Below are 22,694 nucleotides of genomic sequence, written 5' to 3'. Positions count from 1 at the left end.
CTTTTAAGATAATACAGCAATAAGAAACAGCACTTTTCAGCAGAGGAACCAAACAAGATTTTAAATTTCAAGTTATGTTTTATTTCCATCTTTACTACAAAGAGCACAGTTTTTTACTGCATTATCTGACTCCGATTGGTGATCAGTTCTCGCCTCTTTTTAGGAGAATTATCTGGAAATAAAAACAGCTAAATTATTTTTTTTCACCCCTAAGTAGTGTCTGCAGGCTTATATTGTATTATAATAAATATTGCTATTATGTTATGTCAAATATGTTTGACAACAAATTCAGACATCTATCCAACTGCATCTGCAATTTATGTGACTTTAAATACAAATAAAAAATTAAATATTCAGACAACAATTTCCAATATCAACAACCAACCTTTAAACTCAATAAATAATGTTGTATTTCTATCTTTCCTACAAAGAAAACTGTCTTTTACTGATGGATTATTGAGCCTCTATTTAGGAGAATTATCTGTAAATAAAAACATCTGAACAGAAAGTGTAAACAAACATGGCGGACGACGGGCTGGAAGAATTAGCAATGTTAGTTTTTGCACAACTTTGTACTGAAAATGGATGAAATCATGGAGACACGTTAAATAAATAAACACTTGTTGTTTCCACAAATCAACCAGTTGGTCCTCCATTTCTGCGCTTTTCGTATGATTTGCGTTTCGCATTAGCCGCGGACGCCATGATACCAGTTGTTGTTCTTCCTTCTTCAGTCAGCTCGGTTCTCAATTGGCTCTAGTTCTTTCCCACGTGACTGCGTCATCGGCTGTCCTCGGGGTTCTCCACACACAACAGGATATCTGACCGTAAACAATCAACATGTTTAATATTTACGATTTGAAATCGGTGCGGCCAGGATGGACTTCTGAGCCGATCGGGGGATGTAAAAAACACTCTTAAAGATAGGGTCGACGATGTTGGAAAGCTAGCATAATTTGAAAGTAGCATGGCCTCATGAGCTCCGTCTGAACCTCCCCCCCCTCCCCTCGGGGCTCCTTCCAAGGCAACGCCCGCCCCACACGTGCACGAGTACCGCCGCATCGTAACTACTTCACAGACACAGAGCGGAGAGAGGACCTCAACTCAACAACGCTACCTCATGACAAGTAACCACGACAGTGCTACTGCAGGGCTGAGTTTTCTCTTCCATTCTCCAGGAAACGTGCGGCGGCGACGCGCTCTGAGTTCAGGCTGGTGTATGCCAAGGGTAGAGTACGAGCATGGAGGCAGGGAGGCATCTGATTGGTTCTTTCCAAGCGCACCGCGATGCAGTGATTGGTAGACATTTTTACAGGATTACAGCAGCTACAGATGACGGCTCTTTTCCGGTCCTTTTTCAGAGCTCATCAGTAACGGATCGCTGTCGGGGTGTAAAGACCATTTCAACCAATAAAACAAATAGTGAATACTGGAGAACATCGTCAACGCTGCCTTTAACATACCTCACACCACAGGAACATCTGGAAAGATAATCTTTAGAACCATCAACAGATCTGGACTTTGCTGACGATTGTCAGGAGGGAGGAATCGGGCCCGAAATCGGCTTGATTCTGGTGTAGTGTGTACCCGCATTAGAGAGTCAAGTTGTGCATTTGTTTTGTAAATGCAGCCAGAAACTGTGAACAAATAACCGCTACAAGGGAGATAAAAAAAAAAAAAAGATTTCGTCAGTTCTATCTTCAGCCTGATTGTCTGTCATGTAAAATGAAACGTAAGGCTGATGTGCAGCTTTTGGTGTTGAGTTAAAAACTGTGAAATACTGAGCTGGACTTCGGTGCTCTTTGGCCGGACTGCTCTCTACTGAGAGCGTGATGCTTTGAACTGCAATCCTGATAATGCTCCGAGTTATGAGCAGCCAAGCCTGGTGGCACATTTAACTTAAAAGACTTGGCATCGTGCCTTACAACCGCTCTCAGGGCTTAAAAAACCTCCACAGCACATCGGGGTCTACTGCGTTCATTAAACAGAAACCGACCAAAGGGTTTGTTTTTGATAAGAAACTCTTGATTCGATTTTTCTTTTTTCCTCAACTTGTGTTGTTTGTTACTAGTTACTGAGCCCGGCTTCAGTTAGATTCAATTACTGTATGTGAGCTGCACCTTTCATTCAGTTTGCACACTGAATGTTTAGTTACATTTATAAAGGCAGGAGCAAGTGGTCAAGTTTAGTTTGCAGTTTCATGGTGCAGTTTCAAGTTCACTGAGTTCAGACAAAAAACAAGGATGCACTGATGCGTCATTAATGAAGTCACAAGATTCAGAAGTATTTACAAATGCTGCAATGCAGTAATCATTTTAATAATAGACTGTATTCGAGAGGTTTGTAAAATCACTCGCAGTGTTTGTTAAACTTGTGTGTGTGTGTGATGTCATGGCGTCCGGTAAGCCCCCTCCACCCCCGGAGTCGCTGCCTCACAGAGTGGATGCTGACACCAGAAACACTCGCTGTGTTTGTGTGTGTGATGATGAACGGAGATAAGATCCATTCACTGGGTGGGAAATGAGCTCAGCTGTCAGCTTTAGCCAACAATCTGTCTACAACAACAAGGATCACGGTGATCACGGTGCAGTGAGCATGACGAGACTGTCTGTAACACAAGACTATACAACTATAAATTACAGACAAAGCCTGTGTTACTCTTAATGAATCCAATGAAACGTCATATGTTGGGTTGTTATTAAAGCAGGCAAAAACAAATACCTGATCATGGATCAACAATTGCATTATTGTATAGGAATAAAAACACTTAATGATTGTACACTTAACATAACTTTATGATATGACTATAATGTTTTGATTTTGCTGCCGTAACCAGATGCCTTTATTCATTTTCTAAGGCTGTCTGTCCATGTGGGGACTTTGACATGCTGGGATCTTACTGGAGGCTTTCCACAGTAGTTTTGGACACAAATATAAAGTCTTCCATCTAACTGACTGAGGGGCTGATCACACTGAGACGCGGCTGCTTCAAAACGCCTTGGCAAAGCTCGTCGGGCAAAACAGCTGATGAACCTGTGAAGCGGGGCTGTGTGCTTGCAACCGGGCGTTCAAATGTGATTAATGGGAAAATGTGGTTTCTCTCTCTCGCTCTCTCTCTCTCTCTCTCAAGCAGCCGTGCAATGCCTTCTGGTAGCGTGGCGGCGTGATTCGAGAGACAGGGCATCACGTCGCCCGCTCCTCATGTGCATAAAGTTGAGGTCTAGGCGTCCGGCGCGACTTGCCACCTCTGGAAACTCCCTAGAAACTTTTAAACTAACGGTTGTCGATCCAAAATAAAGACAGATTCAGCAACATCATGGCTTATTTTCATAATATAAGAGAAGAAAGTTTCCAAACGAGCCACCATGTTGGTTCCAGTTTGAAAGCCGGGAGCTGCAGCCCACGAGGGAAAGCGTTCGTCCAATCAGGTGCCTTGTGTCTAGTGGCAGTCCATCAAGCGTCCAATGCTGGGAAGCGAGGCGATCCCTCGCGATAAAATACGCCCTTGTGGACCCCTACCAATACTCAGTAGCTCTCTCACATTCCAACAGCTAACTAGCTAAAAGCCACTAGAAAAACGTAACGCACGGCGCCAGAGAGGTGTCTAGCGGCGCGAATTTGTGGTTGGGTTCTGACTCTATATGAGATATTCAAACCCAAGACTCAATGTTTTTATGGTTGCGCTGTAACATGAATAAATCATTTGCATTTGCATTATTTTAACACTGCAAAACTAAGAGCCTTCTTTGTGTGTTTGACTTCCTTCCAGAGAACAGTATAGGTTAATGGGCACATGAGCAAAGGGTAATTGGAGAGTGCTCATCCTGTGTTGTGGGTGTGGCGGTCTGTAGCTCTGCACTGCAATCATGAAATCAGAGACTCACGCCGACTATCTGCCTTCCTGTCTTCAACTCTTCGTCTCCACGTATTCTACTCTAAATATTCTGATGCATTCTTTGTATCTACATTATGTAAAAACATGTTGGCACAGAGCAAACCTTCTTATCATACCGATGTAGTAAATCCCTCGTTTGTAGGATTTGGTTATTCTTGGCTTGTGATGTTTGACCCAGCAGGCACGTTCTCACTTTTCTTCACCCAATATTTCAAATTTATGTTGGCTCTCATTCAGCTTCTCGAAGGGGCTTTCCATATCCAATTTACCCCACTCAGCTAATAACACACAAGCCTTGAAGGATTTATTCAACTTATCTCTCATTGCAGGGATTCATAGAGAGGCTAAGACACATAAGTAACAGCTTCTGACTAATGCCTTTCTAAAATAAGAAATAAACTACAATAAGCTCCGAGTTATTAAAGATATGTAATTGCAAATAATTCATGTTTTTTCTTTTTGCACAGGCTTACTGTTTTGGAATCTGTTTTGAGTCTTTTTAATGGTATTTGTAATTGTTTGTTCATACATCCACCGGTGTTTATTCGCGTACTTGCGTCACCTTTCTGAAGTTAACCTGCTCTTCTCTCTCTGTCCTCCTGCAGACGGATATAAACGCCTGTTATCTGCGATCAGCTCGGGCCGGGAACCTCGAGAAAGCTTTGGACTACCTGAAGAATGGAGTCGACATCAATATTTGCAACCAGGTGAGATACGTAATAATAACATACAATCCTCAGAAAACAAGAGTGCAATCTGTTTTTTTTACTTTTACTGTCACAGTGAATCAGACGGTTAAGTTTGTAGAGATCTTAAAGTGGTATTCCACCCAAAATCAACTTTACAAAACATCCATAAAAACCTCTGAAATTGTTCTGCTCCCCAAAATATGTTTCCATGTCACACTCTTGCCCTCGTTGAAGCTCCAAATCCAACTGAATATAGAGTATTAATTCATATTCTGGCTGTTGAAGCAGGACCCAAGACACTTACCAGTTAGACCCTGATCAGACAGAGTACGCTTTAGCAGCCTGGGGCGGCTTTTTGTGATTGTTTTCAATGAGAGTGGAGCGTTATGCTCGCTGCTTTTGCGTTGCTGAACGCATCGGGTTCATAAAGGAGCGCCCTGAACGCCTCGCGTTGAAAGAAATTCAACTCAGAGTGTGAAAAGCACCCGAAGTCATTAGCATTTTTTTCTCATAATGGTGGCTTTTGCTGGATAACAAGGAGCTATCTGACTTTACCAACCGTAGTGACCATGATCTGAACAGAAAACAAGCAGGAGGCAAATCAGCGCAGTTCTTTTTCATTCATTTAAACTGTATTATTAACTATTTGGGTCTCGTACAGTTCATGGTTTGTAATTAGGTAACATTAGCACTCATTTGGTGGTTGCCTAGCAACATATAAAATGAAAAAGATGCAGCTAACTGCGAAATGCGCTCTGTCTGATCAGGGTCTGCGCATTCACACCAAATCAGGCATCGCGTCGATTAGTGCAGTGTTGTGTGGTGGTATCGGAGCTGTACAACACCAAGCTACTGCACAACGATTAACATGTTTGTACTCGTGTCATGGAAGGGTTTTACAGCTCTGGAAATGTCATTATGGCGGCGATCAGTCTCTCTTTCACCTTCACAGTTGCTCGGTAAACAGCAGATTGCTACAATACTACATGTTAAGCAAGGTTTTTCTTTCCGTGAGGATGAATCCTGCTAATTTTTGTGATATATTGACTCTTTATCTGGCACCGCCATGAGGTTGACATTTTTGTTTTTTAGGAAAATGTTTCTATACACATTCACGTTCCCCCCTCAGGATGAATTGCTGATGCTTTAACATTTCTTCTAGCGCCATCATCAGGTCAACATCCCCATCAGCCTCAGCTTGTGTTTAGCAAATGTTACCAAATTTGAGTTTGTTTTGGGGGTGTTATGTACAAAAGGTTTGGATTAAAAACAACGGACAGAACCCCAAGCTATTTAAAGGAAAGGTATAATATTACAGTGTTTAATCTCTCTCTCTCTCTCTCTCTCTCGCTCTCTCTCTCTCCAGAACGGTCTGAATGCTCTCCATCTGGCCTCGAAGGAGGGCCATGTGGAGGTGGTGGCTGAGCTCATCAAGAAGGGCGCCAACGTGGACGCAGCGACAAAGGTGTGTGTGCCACCCAGGAGTCACACAAGCACACTCACACACCCACACACACACTGAAGTTTGCTTTGTCAGCTCCTTCCCAAAGTCACATTGCTTAAGCAGCAGTAAAGGAGATGAATGGCGGCGTGTTCGCAGCAGAGAGGTTGACTGAACTGATTTAGTGAAAGGGAGTAGCCGCGTCTCGTCTCGTCTCGTCTCGTCTCGTCGCTGTGTGCATGACTATGACTGTTTCCCACATAGATGTTTAATGATCTAAATTATGTGACAGTGCTGTAATTCCACACAGTAAATTAATCCATCAAGAAGAAGAGTAATTACATTTTTATAAGGATGCATCTCCTGCTAGTTCCTCTACCTGCTTGATCAAAATGCTGTTTAATCATGATGCAAACTGGGAAAGTTTTTACATTACATCTCACAAAATTAACACAATATACCTTTAAACATAACAAAATGTTTACAAATGCTAGAGAGAGGATTTAAAGGGATTAACGGTATCACCCGACTCAGCATTTTAGCATCTATCAGCTCATTGTTTTGCCACTTTACTGTTTTGGTTCGGTCTTAATGCTCTCATCAGCGTTGCTTCCAGATGCAGCAGGCAGATGTTTTCAGTGGAAAAAGCTCTGTTAAACTTGCTCAACGCTACCAGCCCAAAGCTGAACATAAAAGATGAAAGTGGAGCATTTAGCAACTAAAAAGCTCAATATTTCCCTCGGGGAGCGGAGTCATAGAGACCAAAAAAGGGAGCATGAACATTGGAACGACACCAAATGAATGTTATGTGATGTGTAAAATAGGCATCTGTCTGCTAACAAATTAGTTTGATATCAACTTTATAGGGTGATAATATGTCAGTGTTGTGTTTACAGCTTGTGTCTGCTGCAAAAAAAATCCGTTAATGCAGGTTTAAGTGCACAAGAACACATTGACTGTTACAGGGAAGCAGAGGTTGAAGCTCCAGTTTGTGCACCACTGCTGCATATTTACTCCAAGTCCACATGGAATTGTGCTTTCTTGTCATAATGCAGTGTAGTAGCATGAGATGAAAAAGCAGATGCAGCATTCAGATTGAGGAATGAGGGGAGGTGTATGTGTGGAGTTTTCAGGAGTGACGACATGGCAACAGCTGCTGCTTAGCTGCTATAGCTGACAGACACATATACAACAGGTGCATCCATTAGAGGTTTAGTATATGCAACTCACCCTCGTACCAACTCTACCTCACTTTGTCAACATCATCTCTATAAGTAAGACGGTATTTCCTTCACTATAAACGTTCACCTTCCTACAGCATAACCTTCCAGTCAGGAAGGTTGATAATAATGTCTCAATATGTAACAGAAAGGGACGAACTGGCTGATTTTTGTTTTGTTTTATTAGATAATTAGTGATTGTAGCAAGTTTAAAATCATTAGAAATTAGATTTTATATACAGGAAGCTCTAAATGCCAAGTCATTTGTAATATATATGTGTGTTTTGTGTTAAAATTATGAATTTATGTGTTATTTAATGACTCTCACTGAGACTGGAGGAGATCTGAGAGCAAAACCATTTCAAAAACAATACAGTAGTAACACAGTCCTTCATAAAACAACATAAAGAACATCATACACATTTTGAGATACAGTAGCATTGTTTTAAAATTACTGAACAGAATTATTTGTAGTATTAAAACTGATTTGTCCTGCCATCTAGTACCAAATCCAAAGGATTAAAATACTAATTAGGGGTACTGTAAAGCTTAAAAAAATTAAATAAAACCCTGACAATCAAGGATTTTCAAAGTGTGACACTGTGGGTCAAAAATATATTGATAGTGCAACATGGACAAAGTTAATACTAATGGATTTTGTAACTCCATATAGTCTTTGTCTTACTTTTATTTGAGGTAAATCATTCTTTAAGATTTGGAGGGCTTTGGGGGACGAAATAGGAAGTAGCTGTGTGCTACAACTTGAGCCCCGTTTTTATCTTATTTTTGTTTACATTTTGGTAAATTAACATCATTAAAGGTATGCCGAATTAGCTATTAGGTGTTAAATTACACAGAAAATAAAGATATGTGTATCATTTCTGTGTGTTGAGGTTTGATTGAGTTACATTTCGAGTTGAAAAAATATAAGTCTTAAATGTTTTCCATGTTTTTCAAAGCAGAAAGGAAACTCTGCCCTCCACATAGCTTCCCTCGCTGGGCAGACCGACGTGGTGAAGGAACTCGTCACCCACAGCGCCAACGTCAATGCACAGTCTCAGGTAAGAGACACACAGACACAGACACACACACAAATTGTGAAATCATCTTTGTTGGAAATCCATGTTTGAGTGTGTGCATTCATGCAGATGAATGCGTAGACAGCTACACAGTGTCCGTGTGTGTGTGTGTGTGTGTGCTGTGTCAGCAGCTCTGCAGTGTTTCCTGGCCCACATTCAATTGTCAGCACACGCACACACACTGCTCTGGTCGCCACAGCAACTATAATAATGTCAACGTCAAAGCCTCAGTCGGAGCCGTAGAGAGGAAGAAAAATTAAGTTCATTGATGAGCTCCAATATTTGATGCTGCACTGAAACTCAGTAAATTTATTTTAAGGCATAATTCAGATTACAGCACCATCAGGAACGCAGAGAGCGGGGACGGCTGATATAAATATAATAAATGATAAAATACACAGCGTTTTTGACATTATGTATCTATTAGTCTTCGTGTAGTGAGTAGTCTGTACAGTATCTCAATCTATATTAAAGGAACAGTTCAACATATTGGAATATATTCCTGTATTTTTCTTTGTGTTGTTCATTTTGTGTAAAGCACTGTGTGACATACAGTAGGTTTTGAGAAGTGCTGTACAAATAAGCTTTATTCGTCTTCTTCTTATCTTTCAGCTTATTATTATTATTAATAGTAGTAGCAGTAGTGGTGTATAACCCTGTTAAAACTACAAATTGTGGTTTTTACATTAAATTTTTTGTATGGATTGAACCAACGGTGCCCAAACTTTTTACCTTGGAGAGCCAAAACGGAAAGTATACAGTATGTAGTAAGTAGCCGTGTAATAAGCGGGGTAATGTACAGCGAGCAGGTCATTGTTTTGAAATAAACCCCAACAGGGCGATCGCGGAGGGATGGACCCCATTGCCCTGAAGGCGAACAATGACCGGCTCGCTGTACGTTATCCCTCACGTGAAGCGCCAAATCAAACCTTATGGTGGGCCAACTGTGGCCCGCGGGCCCCACTTTGGGCAGCCCTGAATTAAACAAATGAGATATAATGTGTTAATCAGTAAAATTTAGAGGCGCTGGTAGGTGGATGTTTTTATACCTTTTGGAAGGTCTAGCTGTTTCCCCCTGCCTCCAGTCTTTATGCTAAGCTAAGCTGGCTGTATAGCTTCATATTTGCTGTATTGTTGCTTCAGTCTTCTAGTATTTAGTTATGTGAAAAGTGTTGCTGCTCAAAATAGACGTGTGCAGTCACTAATCTGCAGTTTTAATTATTTTTAATTCTTTAAAGGTTAGTTTTTTTTCACAATGTTCTTAGTCATCGCTGCACTTTGACTGTAAAGTTTTAAATGAAATGTTTTATGAGAGAAACTGTTGGTGCATCGACACCAGAATGAATACAAAAGAGAGGAGGAGGAGGAGGAGGAAGAAGAGGAGCTTTTTTGCACGCTGAAGTGATTTTTGGATCCTCGTGTTGCTATGGAGATCTGGCCTTGTTCTCGTGTCGCACCCCACACACACACACACACACACACGCACACACACTTCAACTGCAGCACCAGATCAGCTTTTATCTCTGCTGTTATCAGGTGTGAGGTATGTACGGAGGTGACAGTATGTACTCCATGATAGCTCACTCATGTGCAGCTGTAGAGGTCGGAGGAGATCAAATCATAGTACTGGACTTTTTAATTCAATTAAGAAACCATTTATAGATTAAAAAAAACCCTGATGTGTCTGTTTTTGGCTGACCCAGTAAATGTAATACCTGACAAATGAAGATACTTTATCACATTAATGCAAAACTCCTGTAAATCCAATAATGCCATAAAGCAGTCCTGCTTATTGATTTTCAACTCTGACCACAATGACCTAATGCAAGCAGAGATATTAATGGGATGGATCATCATATCGCCCAACCCTACTTGGATTTTTCTAACCTCCATTTATGTCCATCGCTCACTTTATGCTCCTCTGGGAAGCAAATTAGTTTAATACATTGATAAGTAAGTAAATAAATAGTTATAATAGTATGCATATTTATAATATTGTTATTGTGCAACACAGGCCATTTCAGTAGAGACATCATGATGTTGCCATGGAGATAGTGACACGCTGTCACTATCTCCATGGCAACATCACGATGCTCCTCCTCCTTTAGCCGACTCTAGTAACGACAAAGCTAAAGTACACGATTAAAACGATATTCCGTTAGAAAGGTAAGAACTTAGACTTTAGTTTCACACCATTAAATTAACTGAAAACATTACACGTTAATTTATATTAGTAGTTAAAGTGGAATGTTAGCCAAAAAGTGTCCGAACCAGGAAACAATCCCGCTAATTGTTGTTTTTCGTGATATATCAATGCTGATTTGGCGACATTTACACGGCTGGATATTAAGCTCGTCTTGTTGTTAAACAAACTGTTAAATTATATATACTGTTGTCAACCGTACGCAGTGTTATTGATGTTGAATGTTGCTAGCATAACGTTAGCTTTCTGGCTGTTAGCTTAGCGAACTCCCGTTGCTGAGGCGTTGCTAAGGTCCGTCCTATTTACTGGAGCAGTGAACAACGTTTCCATTGCAGAGGATCCTTATGGGATGTAAATGATTGTTCCAGGTATTAGCTAACCCTCAGGTGCTACCAGGGAAATGGATTCATGGCTTGTGAAAAAAACTTGGTTGCAAAAGGCATGAAAATATAAATTAATGGTATTATTGGTGGCCTCCCCATCTTTAATTTTTGCTTTCTCTTTTTTAGATTACATTTCTTAATCCCCCCTTTTTTCGATTAACTTATTTGTTTATTTAATTTATTATTACTTTCTTTTCTTTGTATTAATATTATGATTTTTTTTATTATTCTTCTATTCTTTTTTAATTATTATTATTATTATTATTATTATTATTATTATTATTTTTCTCTTTTCTTAATTTTATTCCAGTGTTGAATGCTGAAGTTGTTTTCCCTAGTGTACTTATTGTGTTTGTCTCTAAGCTCAACTACTTAAAAAATTGGTTTATAAACTTTTGTTATTACGAGCTGTAAATTATATGAAAACAACCTAGAAAAAATAAAGTATGAAAAAAAATCTTAATTTTTTTAGAACATTATGTAACTATCTAAAAAAAGTCAGCAAATTCAAAAGTAAAAACAAACAAACATGGAATCATTGGAAACCTTATCTTGTAATTATGACTTCCATATATCATAATTATGAGAGAAAAAAAATCAGAATTACAAGAAAACTGCCTCATATTTAGGATATAGCTTTCTCATAAGTCATAATAACAAGATAAGGCCTCCAATTTAGTTCCTGTCTTTGGTGAATTTAATGTGCTTCCATACATTTTAACTTCTTGTTCATACAGCAGAAGATTCAATAGTTATATCTAATGTTCAATTTCCTTATGTACCTCTCTATATAAACACATGATCCTGACTGCAGGTCTGATTCTGTGTTTTCTTATTTTCCAGAATGGCTTCACTCCGCTGTACATGGCGGCGCAGGAGAACCACATGGACGTGGTGCAGTACTTATTGGACCACGGCTCGAGTCAGAGCATCGCCACTGAGGTAACTAAAGAAGCACAAACAGATAATGTACAATGCACGTGTTTGCACACACACGGCAACACAACAGCTTCTAATAGCTACCCTTCATCCCAGCCCTCATTTAGCCTCCCTGTAATCACACTGCAGCATTGTGACCAACTGATTATTTGGTGCAAATGGTAAATAGGTGGCTGCCACCACCAGGGCTCATTTAGAGAGAGACAAAAGCTGAATAACAGGAAGTCATTGTTTACTGTGACGTCAGGGCTAAATATAGATGAATCTGATGACTAAATGGCGAAGAAAGAGAAGATGATCAGAGTGAAGAAGGTAGAGAGAATGATGATGTATTCATGCTGAGTGACCTTGACTGTCTTCAGAAGGAGGAACCAGTGACGTTACAGAAGTCTCATATCTGTGTGTGTGTGAGCGAGTGTTACGCTGCGAGTGTGTCTGTACAATCCATCATCTGCTGTAGTACCGGCAGACGGCCAACTGCCACTAAAATGTGACAATCATCATCATTTCAGACAAATCTCTTCGTCTAAATTTATAAGGCCAGTGCTTATAATATAATTTTTTTTCTGCACTATTAAAAAAGCAGTAAATATATAATCTACAGTACATCAGGATTATCTTTATATGGTTTAAAAATGTTTGATTATAGTGACAATAAAATACCTGAGATTCAGTACAGATACTATACAGCAATACTAACTCCAGTACCCAGTGGTGGAAGAAGTACTCAGATACTTTACTTAAATAAAAGTAGAACAGTCTAAAAATACTCCATTACAAGTAAAAGTCCTGCATTCAAAATGTTACTACAGTAAAAGTACTATCAGCAAAATGTACTTAAGTATTAAAAGTAAAAGTACTCATTATGCAGAATGGCACTTTTCACAGTGTTATGTTAATATACAATATTATATTATTCTGTTTTTATCACAAATACATGAAAGAGCATTTTAATGTTATATTATATCATGTGTTTTATTATGTAAAATTAACTTTAAAAAAAGTAAATATAAGTGTCAAATAAATCTAGTAAAGTAAAAAGTACAATATTTCCCTCTGAAATAGTATGAAAGTATAAAGTGGCATATATTAGAAGTACTCAAGTTAAGTACATGTATGTCAAGATTGTACTTAAGTATAGTAAATGTACTTAGTAACTTTCCATCACTACCAGTACCTTACTTTGACCAAGTATACACATTTCTTTCTACAAACTCCTTTTTTTTCATTTAACAAAAGAACCCAAACTTTAACTGAAATAATAAATATTTAAACACAAGCAACTGCATAAATAAAATACAGACTTAAATTAGTCAAATTTTGATTTTAAATAATAAAAATATTTAATATGTATCTAATCAAACAATAAGTTGACAAGCTTATGAATAACTTTATCATCTGAATATGTTCTGCGTGTTAAACAACAGAACATCCAAGCAAACAATCTGAGTTGCAGTAAATGTCTTGCCTAACACACTTATGTGCAAACTGAAATCTGATAAAGGTTCATTGTTTTAATTATAAGGCCAAGAATCCCATGAAAAAGAGCAAAACTTCCCGACCCTTTCAGTGCCTCTCAGCTGCAGACCTTTCATTCCTACTAAATATTTAAAAACTGGTCATAAATATGTACTTTATTACTCAAACAGGAGGAAATAGTGCATTTGTTGGGGACTTTTCAGCGGCGTATTAATCCACATTTGGTGCTCTAGTGAGTATTTGGGGCAACAGGGCGGTGTACGTGGGATTGAGTCAAAATAAACTCCAGCGTGTGTGTTCGTGCCCTCCTCATCTTTCCTTTCATCTCTCTTTGTTTTTCCTCCTTCCTCCTTCTCCATCATTCCTCCTTTCGTCTGCCTCCTCTTCCTCCTCCTCACATCTCGCTGTTCTCCTTCTTTCCTCCTCCTCCTTGTCCTCCCCGCAGACTCCTCCAGCGGGAGACTTGAGTGAATTATTCATGTGGGGAAATATATATCCACGTTTGAAGCAACTCACGGTGTTTAATAATTCATGTTTAACCATTCCGGCATAACATGAGGCAGAATAGATCAGAAACCCTTCGTTTTTTTAAAATTCTTTTGTCTACATTTGATCTTTATTATTGCAGGTATTGTATTTTTATACTACAGAACATTTGTCCATGTTTTCTTATTTATTGATTTATTTAGATATTTTCTTTATGATTTGATGCTATACTTTGGTATGAAGGCCACTTTTTCAGATCTTTTTGCTATAATTTGAAGTGTTTAATTAATGTTAGTACATAGCCATGTTACAATGACAATAACTTGTAATATGTACTTAGCGTCAGGCTTTCTATATTGTAATTTTGTTTTGTGTGGAAAAACTTTTAGCTAATTTTATTTCATTGAGGGGAGATTCTGCTGTGTCACTGCAAGTTTTCAAGCTTGAAGATGAAGATCAAATACCTTCTTTTAGTGCCTCTTTGTTTGCTGCTGCTGCTGTTGTCTCTTGAAGTATTTTTAGGACATTAAACTGACGTTGTGCCTTTTTCCCTGAATCCATAATGAAGCAGATGAAACAGCAGGGTAGTGCTCTGGGACGGCTTATGACTTTAGAGATTGTTAAGAAAAGGATAAATGTATGCGTATGGATGCATATGTTTGTGCTGCTGCAGCAGAGACGCTGGTGGATCTGATTATGAGTGTGTGTGTTGCTACTGTAGCTTCATGGGTGTGTTTGTTTGGTTGTTTGTGTTCTCGCCTGTACAGTTTTGTGCGTGTGATCTCTGAGGAGAGCTTCTGCTTTGATGTGTGGGTGCAGTGATGCTGCTGAGTTGGTTTTATCCAGACAGTCGGCGTCCTGTGTAAACACACACACACACACACACACACACACACACACACGCATAATCTCTGTGTTGTTTTACTTGTGATAAATCTTTCCTTTTCTTTGATGATTCATGCATACTGCTGCTAGTCGCCTCTGCCGTGTCTCTCATTTATCATATTGTCTGCGTGAATGGATCTGTTTGCAGCAGGATGCAGTTAGTGTCGTCTTTTGTTTTCTTCTTGGTTTGTGCCCATTAGCGGCTAAATTTCCTTTTAGATTTGTCCTTGAGCGAGAACTCCTACTCAAGCACTTAAACTCTCTTTAGAGCTTAAATGCCTAAATTGACAAATGGTTATTAGATTGCCCCGCGCTTGTTCCTGGACAGGCACCCCTTTACGTTAATCTGATGTCAACTTAACTTATCTGAATGGTCACTTTTATTTAAAAGTCACGACGGTGATCTAAGGGGCCTTTCACATGTTACATCAAAAAACGCGTGGAGAATGCCTGCTGTGCCGCTTTCATTCTTTTATCCAAGGTGCTCGGGAGGTTGCTTGCCTGCCGTTACTAAGCAACCAAAACCTGCACGCTGCTATGACGATGATGATGATGCGGTAATTTAGCAGTAAGCCTGATGGTACCTGTCCACAGCCTCCGTCCTTTCCACGCTTCCCATTCAGAGTATATGTAAGCAGCCTTGCAATGCATTCTGGTAGCGTGGCGGCACGATTTGACAGACGGGGCGTCACGTTGGCCGCTCCTCATTTGCATAAAGTTTAGGTCTAGACTACTTTATGCAAATTATCCGCTGCGACTCGCCGCCTCTGGAAACTCCCGAGAAACTTTTAAACTAAACGTTGTCGATCTAAAATGAAGACAACGTCATGGCTTATTTCTCACATAAAATGTTTTCAGAAACACATTTCGGTGAACTATTTTCGTGCAATAAGAGAAGAAAGTTTCCAAATGAGCCGCCATGTTGGTTCCAGTTTGAAAGCTGGGAGCAGCAGCCCACGAAGGAAAGCGTTCGTCCGATCAGGTGCTGAATGACTTGTGTCTAGTGGCAGCCCATCAAGCATTCAATGCAGGGAAGCGAGCCGATCCCTCGAGATAAAAAGTCATGATTTGTTTGTCCTATAAGAAATAAAAATATATGGTTAAATAATAATAATCACATGCTTGTCCTACAGAAGAAATTTTGGAAATGCTTGTTTATTGTTTTAGCTGCTGCTATCTGCTAACATGAAGTATTCACATGGTCCTTTTGTGTTTGGTTCACAGGATGGTTTCACTCCGCTGGCGGTGGCGTTGCAGCAGGGCCACGACCAGGTGGTGTCCCTCCTGCTGGAAAACGACACCAAGGGGAAGGTCCGCCTGCCCGCTCTGCACATCGCCGCACGGAAAGACGACACCAAGGCCGCCGCGCTCCTCCTCCAGAGCGACCACAACGCTGACGTGGAGTCCAAGGTACGCTCTCTGCACCACAGGCAGGACTACAAATCCCATCATGACCTACTGTCAGAGAGGAAGGGATATTATTTTTTAATTCAGTTTTATTCTTTTTTTGTTCTGCTATACTATCCATCTTATTTCTAGCTCTGTGATGCCTTGTGTGAATTTTGGGAGCGATTTCCTATTATTTCTTTCACTAAACCGACGTCTGCGTGTTAGCTATGTGCTGCAGGTGTTTTGCCTTTTCTTAGAGATTTGGGGTAAATAAATGATGTGAGAACAAATAAGATATAACATGTTAATTAATGAGCTTTAGAGGTAAGTGGATTGTGCGACCTTTGGACAAAGCCAGGCCAGCTGTTTACATTTAAAATTTTAATGTTAGATATGGCGGTAAAGGACAGTGTTTTTTTTAGTTAAGATGCACAGTTCTGAAACCAAACCACAACCTTGTTTGTTTCCTCAAAAATCTCCCCAAAATAAAAAGAAGAAATACACACGTAGCATAGCACTAACTCTCGCAGACACTGGTTCAGTAAAATGAAAACCTGTAAGTTGCTTCCATAAATCACTTATGGTATCACGGGGCTAGGAATATGTTTTTTTTTTTTTTATTGAACTTGATGGTGATTTTTGTACGTTTCAATTAACAAAGCTTTGAAGTCCTGATGTTTTGTTGTGGGACAAAAATGCAACAAGAGTTTATGTTTTTGATAAAAAAAAGTACGACGGCGTGTTAGGGCCATTGTAGGTAAAAACAAAAAAAATACGGAGCCGAAGGAGAGGGGTAATATTCTGAGAAAAATACTAATAACTTATGAGAAAAAACTTTGACATTCTCTTAGATTGAAGTGGTAAATTTACGAGAAAAAAACATTGATGACTTTATCACTTTGCGAGACTGAAAAGCAAGTGGGAGAAAGAGGGATGGAAAGGAGACAAATGGAAACATGAAAGGTAACATGAAACCAAAGATTGATGGAAAACTAAACAGAAAGAAGGACAGAAAGAAAAGAGGGAGGAAAGGACAAAGGAAGTGACAGGAAGTGGAAACTAAATGAGAGACAGTGCCAGGAGCGGTAATCCAAAGAGCGAGATGGAGAGGACACAAAGTCACTTTGTGATGTAAATCTCGCAAATTTATGTTTTTTCTCGTAAATTAACCAATTTAATCTCTAAATTCTGATTTATTCAGATATACTACACGGTGCAGAATAAATAACAGGCTATAAGGGAGAGTCTCAGTCCATCGTCTAGATGTGTGTACTGTACCTCTGTTTGGTTGCCATGTAGTTCTTTTCATTATCTCCGGCCATGTTCTCATTTATCCATCCTAAAGCTTGGTGCAACCGTGGTGTTGGTGTTGTAGTTGTTGTGGTGCACTAACCACCCCATTCTCTCCTCCTCCCTCTACTCGTTCCTTTTTGTTACCCTACCATTGCCCTCCCTTTTCCCTTCTAGATGATGGTGAATAGAACAACAGAGGTACATCTTCTCTTCTCTTCTTCTTCTTCTTATTCTTGTTGTTCTTCTTCTTCTTCTTCTTTTTCTTCTTCTTCTCTTCCTCCTCTCCTGTCATTGTGCACTCATGGTCACCATTGCATAGCCAAAGCCTTCTGTCTGCTGGCATGAACGCTAAATGCTGGCATGAATGCTTTTGCTGCTGACGGCGTCTCACCTGTGTGTGCCTGCTGTTTTTAAACCTGCATCGCATTTCGACTTTGCTTTGTGTGCATCCAGTGGCTTGCTGCTTTTGGGCAGAGATGAAAATAATAACAATAGAGTTACTTTGAGTATACCTAGAGCTTTTGAAACCATTTATTTGGGGTGAAATTACCTGGAGCCAACAAAAACAAGGGCTCTCACATGGTGATTTCAGCTATTCCACAGCTCTAATTCCATCAATGCAACAACAAAGTCATGTTATACTCGCCGCTTTGATGTTCTGGTTTCTATTTTTAACAGAAATATTTGTTTCATCCACCTATTAATTCCATTTTTTCCGCTTTTCCCACCCGATATTAAGCTGCCGCCAATTAAACTTCCTAAAAACCTTCATTAAACTTTGTAAAAATGAAATGACTGGAATTAATTGGTGAATAAAAACAGTTTATCAAGACAACAGGTAAACGTGGAGGAAGTTTTGAGTTTGCATTAACTGGGAAGCAGGTAAATAATATAAACCTGTTCCAAATAAAGGCCTGGTTGTCTGTGAATGTGCAGTATGCGTATGGTAGTTAATCTTATCCAGTGGAACAGCTGCTACAGCAAAAAAAAAAAGGCCTCATTTGCATTCAAATCGATTGAAGCATTGAATGTTGATGTGTTTGTCACATAAAAAAAGCAATAGCTGTCGTCTTCAGTAGTGTTCATGATGCTCATTTACTGATTTAATGCAAAAATATTCTGTGTCCACTTTCAAAAGACTTCACTCCCTGCTGTCCACTGCTGGATCTATCAGTGAAACTACTGGTAGATCTCAGTTGTTACTTTCTGGTCAAGCTGCAGTGTGTCTAACCTGGACGTACTTTTGGTCTTTAAATGTTATTTTGAACCTATTTATCTTCTTAGTTTAGCCCAACGTCAGTGAAGATGTTCTGCTTAGCCTTAAAGCAGTAGTAGTAATAGTTTGACCTTTTGGGAAATGCTCTTATTCGCTTTCTTACTGGGAGTTGGATGAGAAGACGGTAACCACTCTCTTGTCTGTGTGGTAAATAAGAAGCTGAAGGCTGCGGCTTGTCAGCTTAGCTTAGCATAAAGACTGGAAACAGATGGAAACAGCTAGCCTGGCTCTGTTTAAAGGTAACAAAATCTACCTAGCAGCACCTCCAAAGCTCAACACATTATATCTTGTTTGTTTTAGGGACTGATCTGACTTTTTCAGTCCCAATACCGATAGTGATACCTGGGCTTTGGGTATCGGCCGATACCGAGTACTGAGCCGATACCAGTGTTTAATTAAAAAGCTGTATGCCTGTGTGGAAGTGACGGGATAGATATACATTTAATGAATTATTTATTATTAAAATATTAATTTGTACACCAACAACTTGGTAAAAAGTCTTCGAAATGTACAGGAATTACAGATCAAGTGTAAACCTTTTTAATGCAGCAACAAATTGGTGAAAACTTAAACAGGAATTTAAATTCCAGTATATAATGTATATGGTATAAAAACATAGAATTGAATTGATCGGTGCATCCCTAGTTTGTTTGATCCGTGAACAAAAATTTAAGTGTAAAATCTACTTCCTGGAGGCTCTAACTGGCTGCTTCCCCCTGTTTGCAGACTTTATCTTAGGCAAGCTAACCGGCTGCTGGATTTAGCTACATATTTACCGTACAGACATGAGAGATTCCCCAAATTCCCCAATTTTGAATGATCAAAAGTGATTTTCTTGTTGCAGTTTGGCCAGAAAATGACTGGAATGTCTTGCTCCTGAGTGCCAGATCATTTAACCCCTCACCCTCTGGGTTGTTGTCCTCATTTATTGTTCATATCTTTGGCAGTTGTATTAACAGTTGTTACAGATAATACTAGTACAGGTTTTTATCCTTTTCCCCCCATGACCTCTCTTTTTCCATCCACAGTAGCACCTTTCTGTACCGTGATCCTACTCCAGTTACAATCATATTTATCAAATCTATCAACAAGAAAACATGCTTTTGTTCCTCGCACTGCTTGAGAGATTGTATTTGCTGTAAATTAGTAATGTTTGAATTAAATCTGGCTGTGCATGTGACCATCTTAGGCTCTCATCCAGCTGTTCATGAGAGGAAAATCTGGAGGGCTGAAGTGATTTATTTGAACTTTAGCACGCCAATAGATTTGATTTAATTGCATTTTTTTAACAAACATGAGTCTGACATTATGCTGACTGTTGTTTGTGAAAATGCTAGTTACTGTCACTACGCCCAGAAAGCAGTTCCATCAGCTTTGAATAGAGCAGCTTCTTGATTTTACTCTTTATTACATGATCAATAGCATGTTGACCTTTGCTGTTTGTTTCTTTGGAAAAATAAAAGAATAAGCTGCCTTTCATAAATTGAGACTTAACTCTCCAAGATTATCTGAATAAGGTAATGATGTATGTTTTGATGAATACCTTTTCAGAAGAAATTTGAGCCATTCATATTAATCCAAGCTAGTTGCAAGCTCTGATGTCTTAAAGTTATCTCAAGGTTACTTTAGGTCAGGCCTGGTTTCTTTAGATTGTCCTGTTAAATCTAGATAACTAATGCAGATGCATGCTCACCTGCATGTCTGGCTTTTGTATTTCCTGTCAGATGAAAGTATGTCTTTCTAAACTTAAACGGATGCTCTATTTAATAATTACCTTTGCATGGTTTTCATTTGACAGGAGCTTAATGTGCTTATGTTTGCTATTATATTTATTAGGGCTGCAAGTAACGATTATTTTAATTGTCGATTAATCTGCTGATTGTTTTTCTCCGTTAATCGATTAGCTGTTTGTTCTATAAAATGAGGAAAAATGTCCATCAGTGTTTCTCAAAGCCCAAGATGACGTCCTCAAGTGTCTTGTTTTATCCACAACTCAAAGATATTCAGTTTACTGTCATAGAGGAGTAAAGAAACCAGAAAATATTCACATTAAGAAGCTGGAATTGTTTTCTTAAAATTGACTTAAAACTGATTAATCGATTATCTCAATAGTTGCCGATTAATTTGATAGTTCACAACTACTCGATTAATTGTTGCAGCTCTACTTTTTAGAATTAGATTTGTCCTGTTAAATCTAGATAACTAATGCAGATGCATGCTCACCTGCTTGTCTGGCTTTTGTATTTCCTGTCAGATGAAAGCATACCACAGAAGAGTAGATTTTTTTTTATTAGAAATCGAGACAAAATCTTAAATGGAAACTATAATAAATACCTTTGCATGGTTTTCATTTGACAGGAGCTTATTGTGCTTATATTTGCTTATATGTATGATTCTATCCTCTCCAGACCTGAACAATGGCACTGTTACTATTACACAAGAAAAGTAGGAATATATATTTTATGATAAAAGAAAAATCCAAAGCATGTTTGACTTCTGCTCAGCCTTCGTCTGCTTTTGGCCAACCCGCTATTATTATATCCCATCATGCTTTGCTTCGTTGCTCATTAAGAGACATGTTTTTTCCTCGATCTTTTAATTGATCCTGTTTCTCTTTCTGTCTCTTGTCCCTCTCAGAGCGGTTTCACTCCTCTCCACATCGCGGCTCACTACGGCAACATCAACGTAGCAACGCTCCTGCTGAACAGAGGGGCAGCTGTGGACTTCAAGGCGAGGGTGGGTACTCTGCTTCAAAGATCGCAAACACGCACACACTCATACTCACGCACATCTTTTGAAGTGAGTGCTGCTGCAAACACTCACTCCAAGTCTCTCGTATGAGAGGGCGGGACGATGCTGTGTGTGTGTGTGCAGGAATGTAACACTGACGACATGTAATCCTACAGCTGTTCTCGTCACTCTGCAGGAGGAAACGTATACATGTTGTCTGCGTACTATGTGACCCTATAGACTCTAGGAATGGATGCTGGGTTTATGGATGTGTCTCAAATACTCAGTGGGGGAGGAAGTACTCCGATGTTCTACTTCAATAAAAGTAGCAAAACCACAGTCCAGAAATACTCTGTTATAAGTAAAAGTGCTGCATTTAAAGGAATATTTGTAGATCAATTACCTGTGGCACCTTGAATTCTTGAAAAAACTTTTGTTCTTGCATGTCTTCACGGTTAACGAAGAATCAAAAACAGCAAAAACAACCGCATAACTACATCAAAACATCTGTTTATCCTTTCATAATTGTAATAATTTGAATAATGCAGCTGTTCTATGCTTGTATACACTTTCATTTCTAATAAATGCTGCAAACAAATGTATACCGGGTTTAATGGAAAACCAATAAAAATTGCTAAACAAAAAAAAAACACCATCTGTTTACAAGCTCTCACATAACTCATGCAGTATAATCCAAGTCTCATTTATCCAGTTTTATGCTCACTACTTCCCAAACACATGCATCTTCACTAAAATCTTACTATTTAAAACACTTCCGCATAAACAGTCTCAAGCTTGCGCAGGCACGCTACTCATCTGGGCGAGTCCGAAGTGTTTTAAATAGGCAGGTTTTAGTGAAGATTCATGTGTTTGGGAAGTAGTGAGCATACGACTGATTAAATAGAGACTTGGATTATACTGCACAAATTGTGTGAGAGCTTGTAAACAGATGTTTTGATATCGTTTTGCTGTTGTTTTCTTTAAGAATTTGAAGTAACACAGGGTGAGGTATTGATATAGAAATGATCATTTTGTGGGTGAAGTATTCTTTAAAAAAGTACTCAATATGAAATATAGAATAACAGCCAGCCATCTCCTTTAACATTTACTGTAGAAAGATTGTGCAAATGATGTGGTTTGGTGACATTTCAAAGACATACTGGCAACGAACACTAAACAGATATAAGGATAAAATAGTTATCAGACCGTGTAAAATGCTCTCTCCACAGTGCATGTGTCCTATTAAGACCTCCTCCTTCCGTTTAGCCCTGTAGAAGGACACAGGGAAAACAAACAAAGCAAGAAAA

The 22,694-nt window shown here is 39.2% G+C and overlaps 1 protein-coding gene across 1 annotated transcript in view; it reads left to right on the top strand.

Annotated features, from left to right (window-relative positions):
- The window catches only part of LOC119479425 (ankyrin-3-like), a 116,390-nt gene that overhangs the window by 25,869 nt on the left and 67,827 nt on the right, over positions 1-22,694 (top strand). The window contains 7 exon segments of the mRNA XM_037755006.1: positions 4,501-4,602; positions 5,951-6,049; positions 8,208-8,306; positions 11,754-11,852; positions 15,924-16,109; positions 17,556-17,579; positions 21,295-21,393. Coding sequence (XP_037610934.1) covers positions 4,501-4,602; positions 5,951-6,049; positions 8,208-8,306; positions 11,754-11,852; positions 15,924-16,109; positions 17,556-17,579; positions 21,295-21,393 — 708 coding nt within the window.

This window comes from Sebastes umbrosus, chromosome 20, assembly GCF_015220745.1.
Source record: "Sebastes umbrosus isolate fSebUmb1 chromosome 20, fSebUmb1.pri, whole genome shotgun sequence".
NCBI classification, from domain to species: Eukaryota; Metazoa; Chordata; class Actinopteri; order Perciformes; family Sebastidae; genus Sebastes; species Sebastes umbrosus.
Note: the sequence above shows the minus strand (reverse complement) of the source record. Positions and strands in the feature narration are given on the sequence as shown.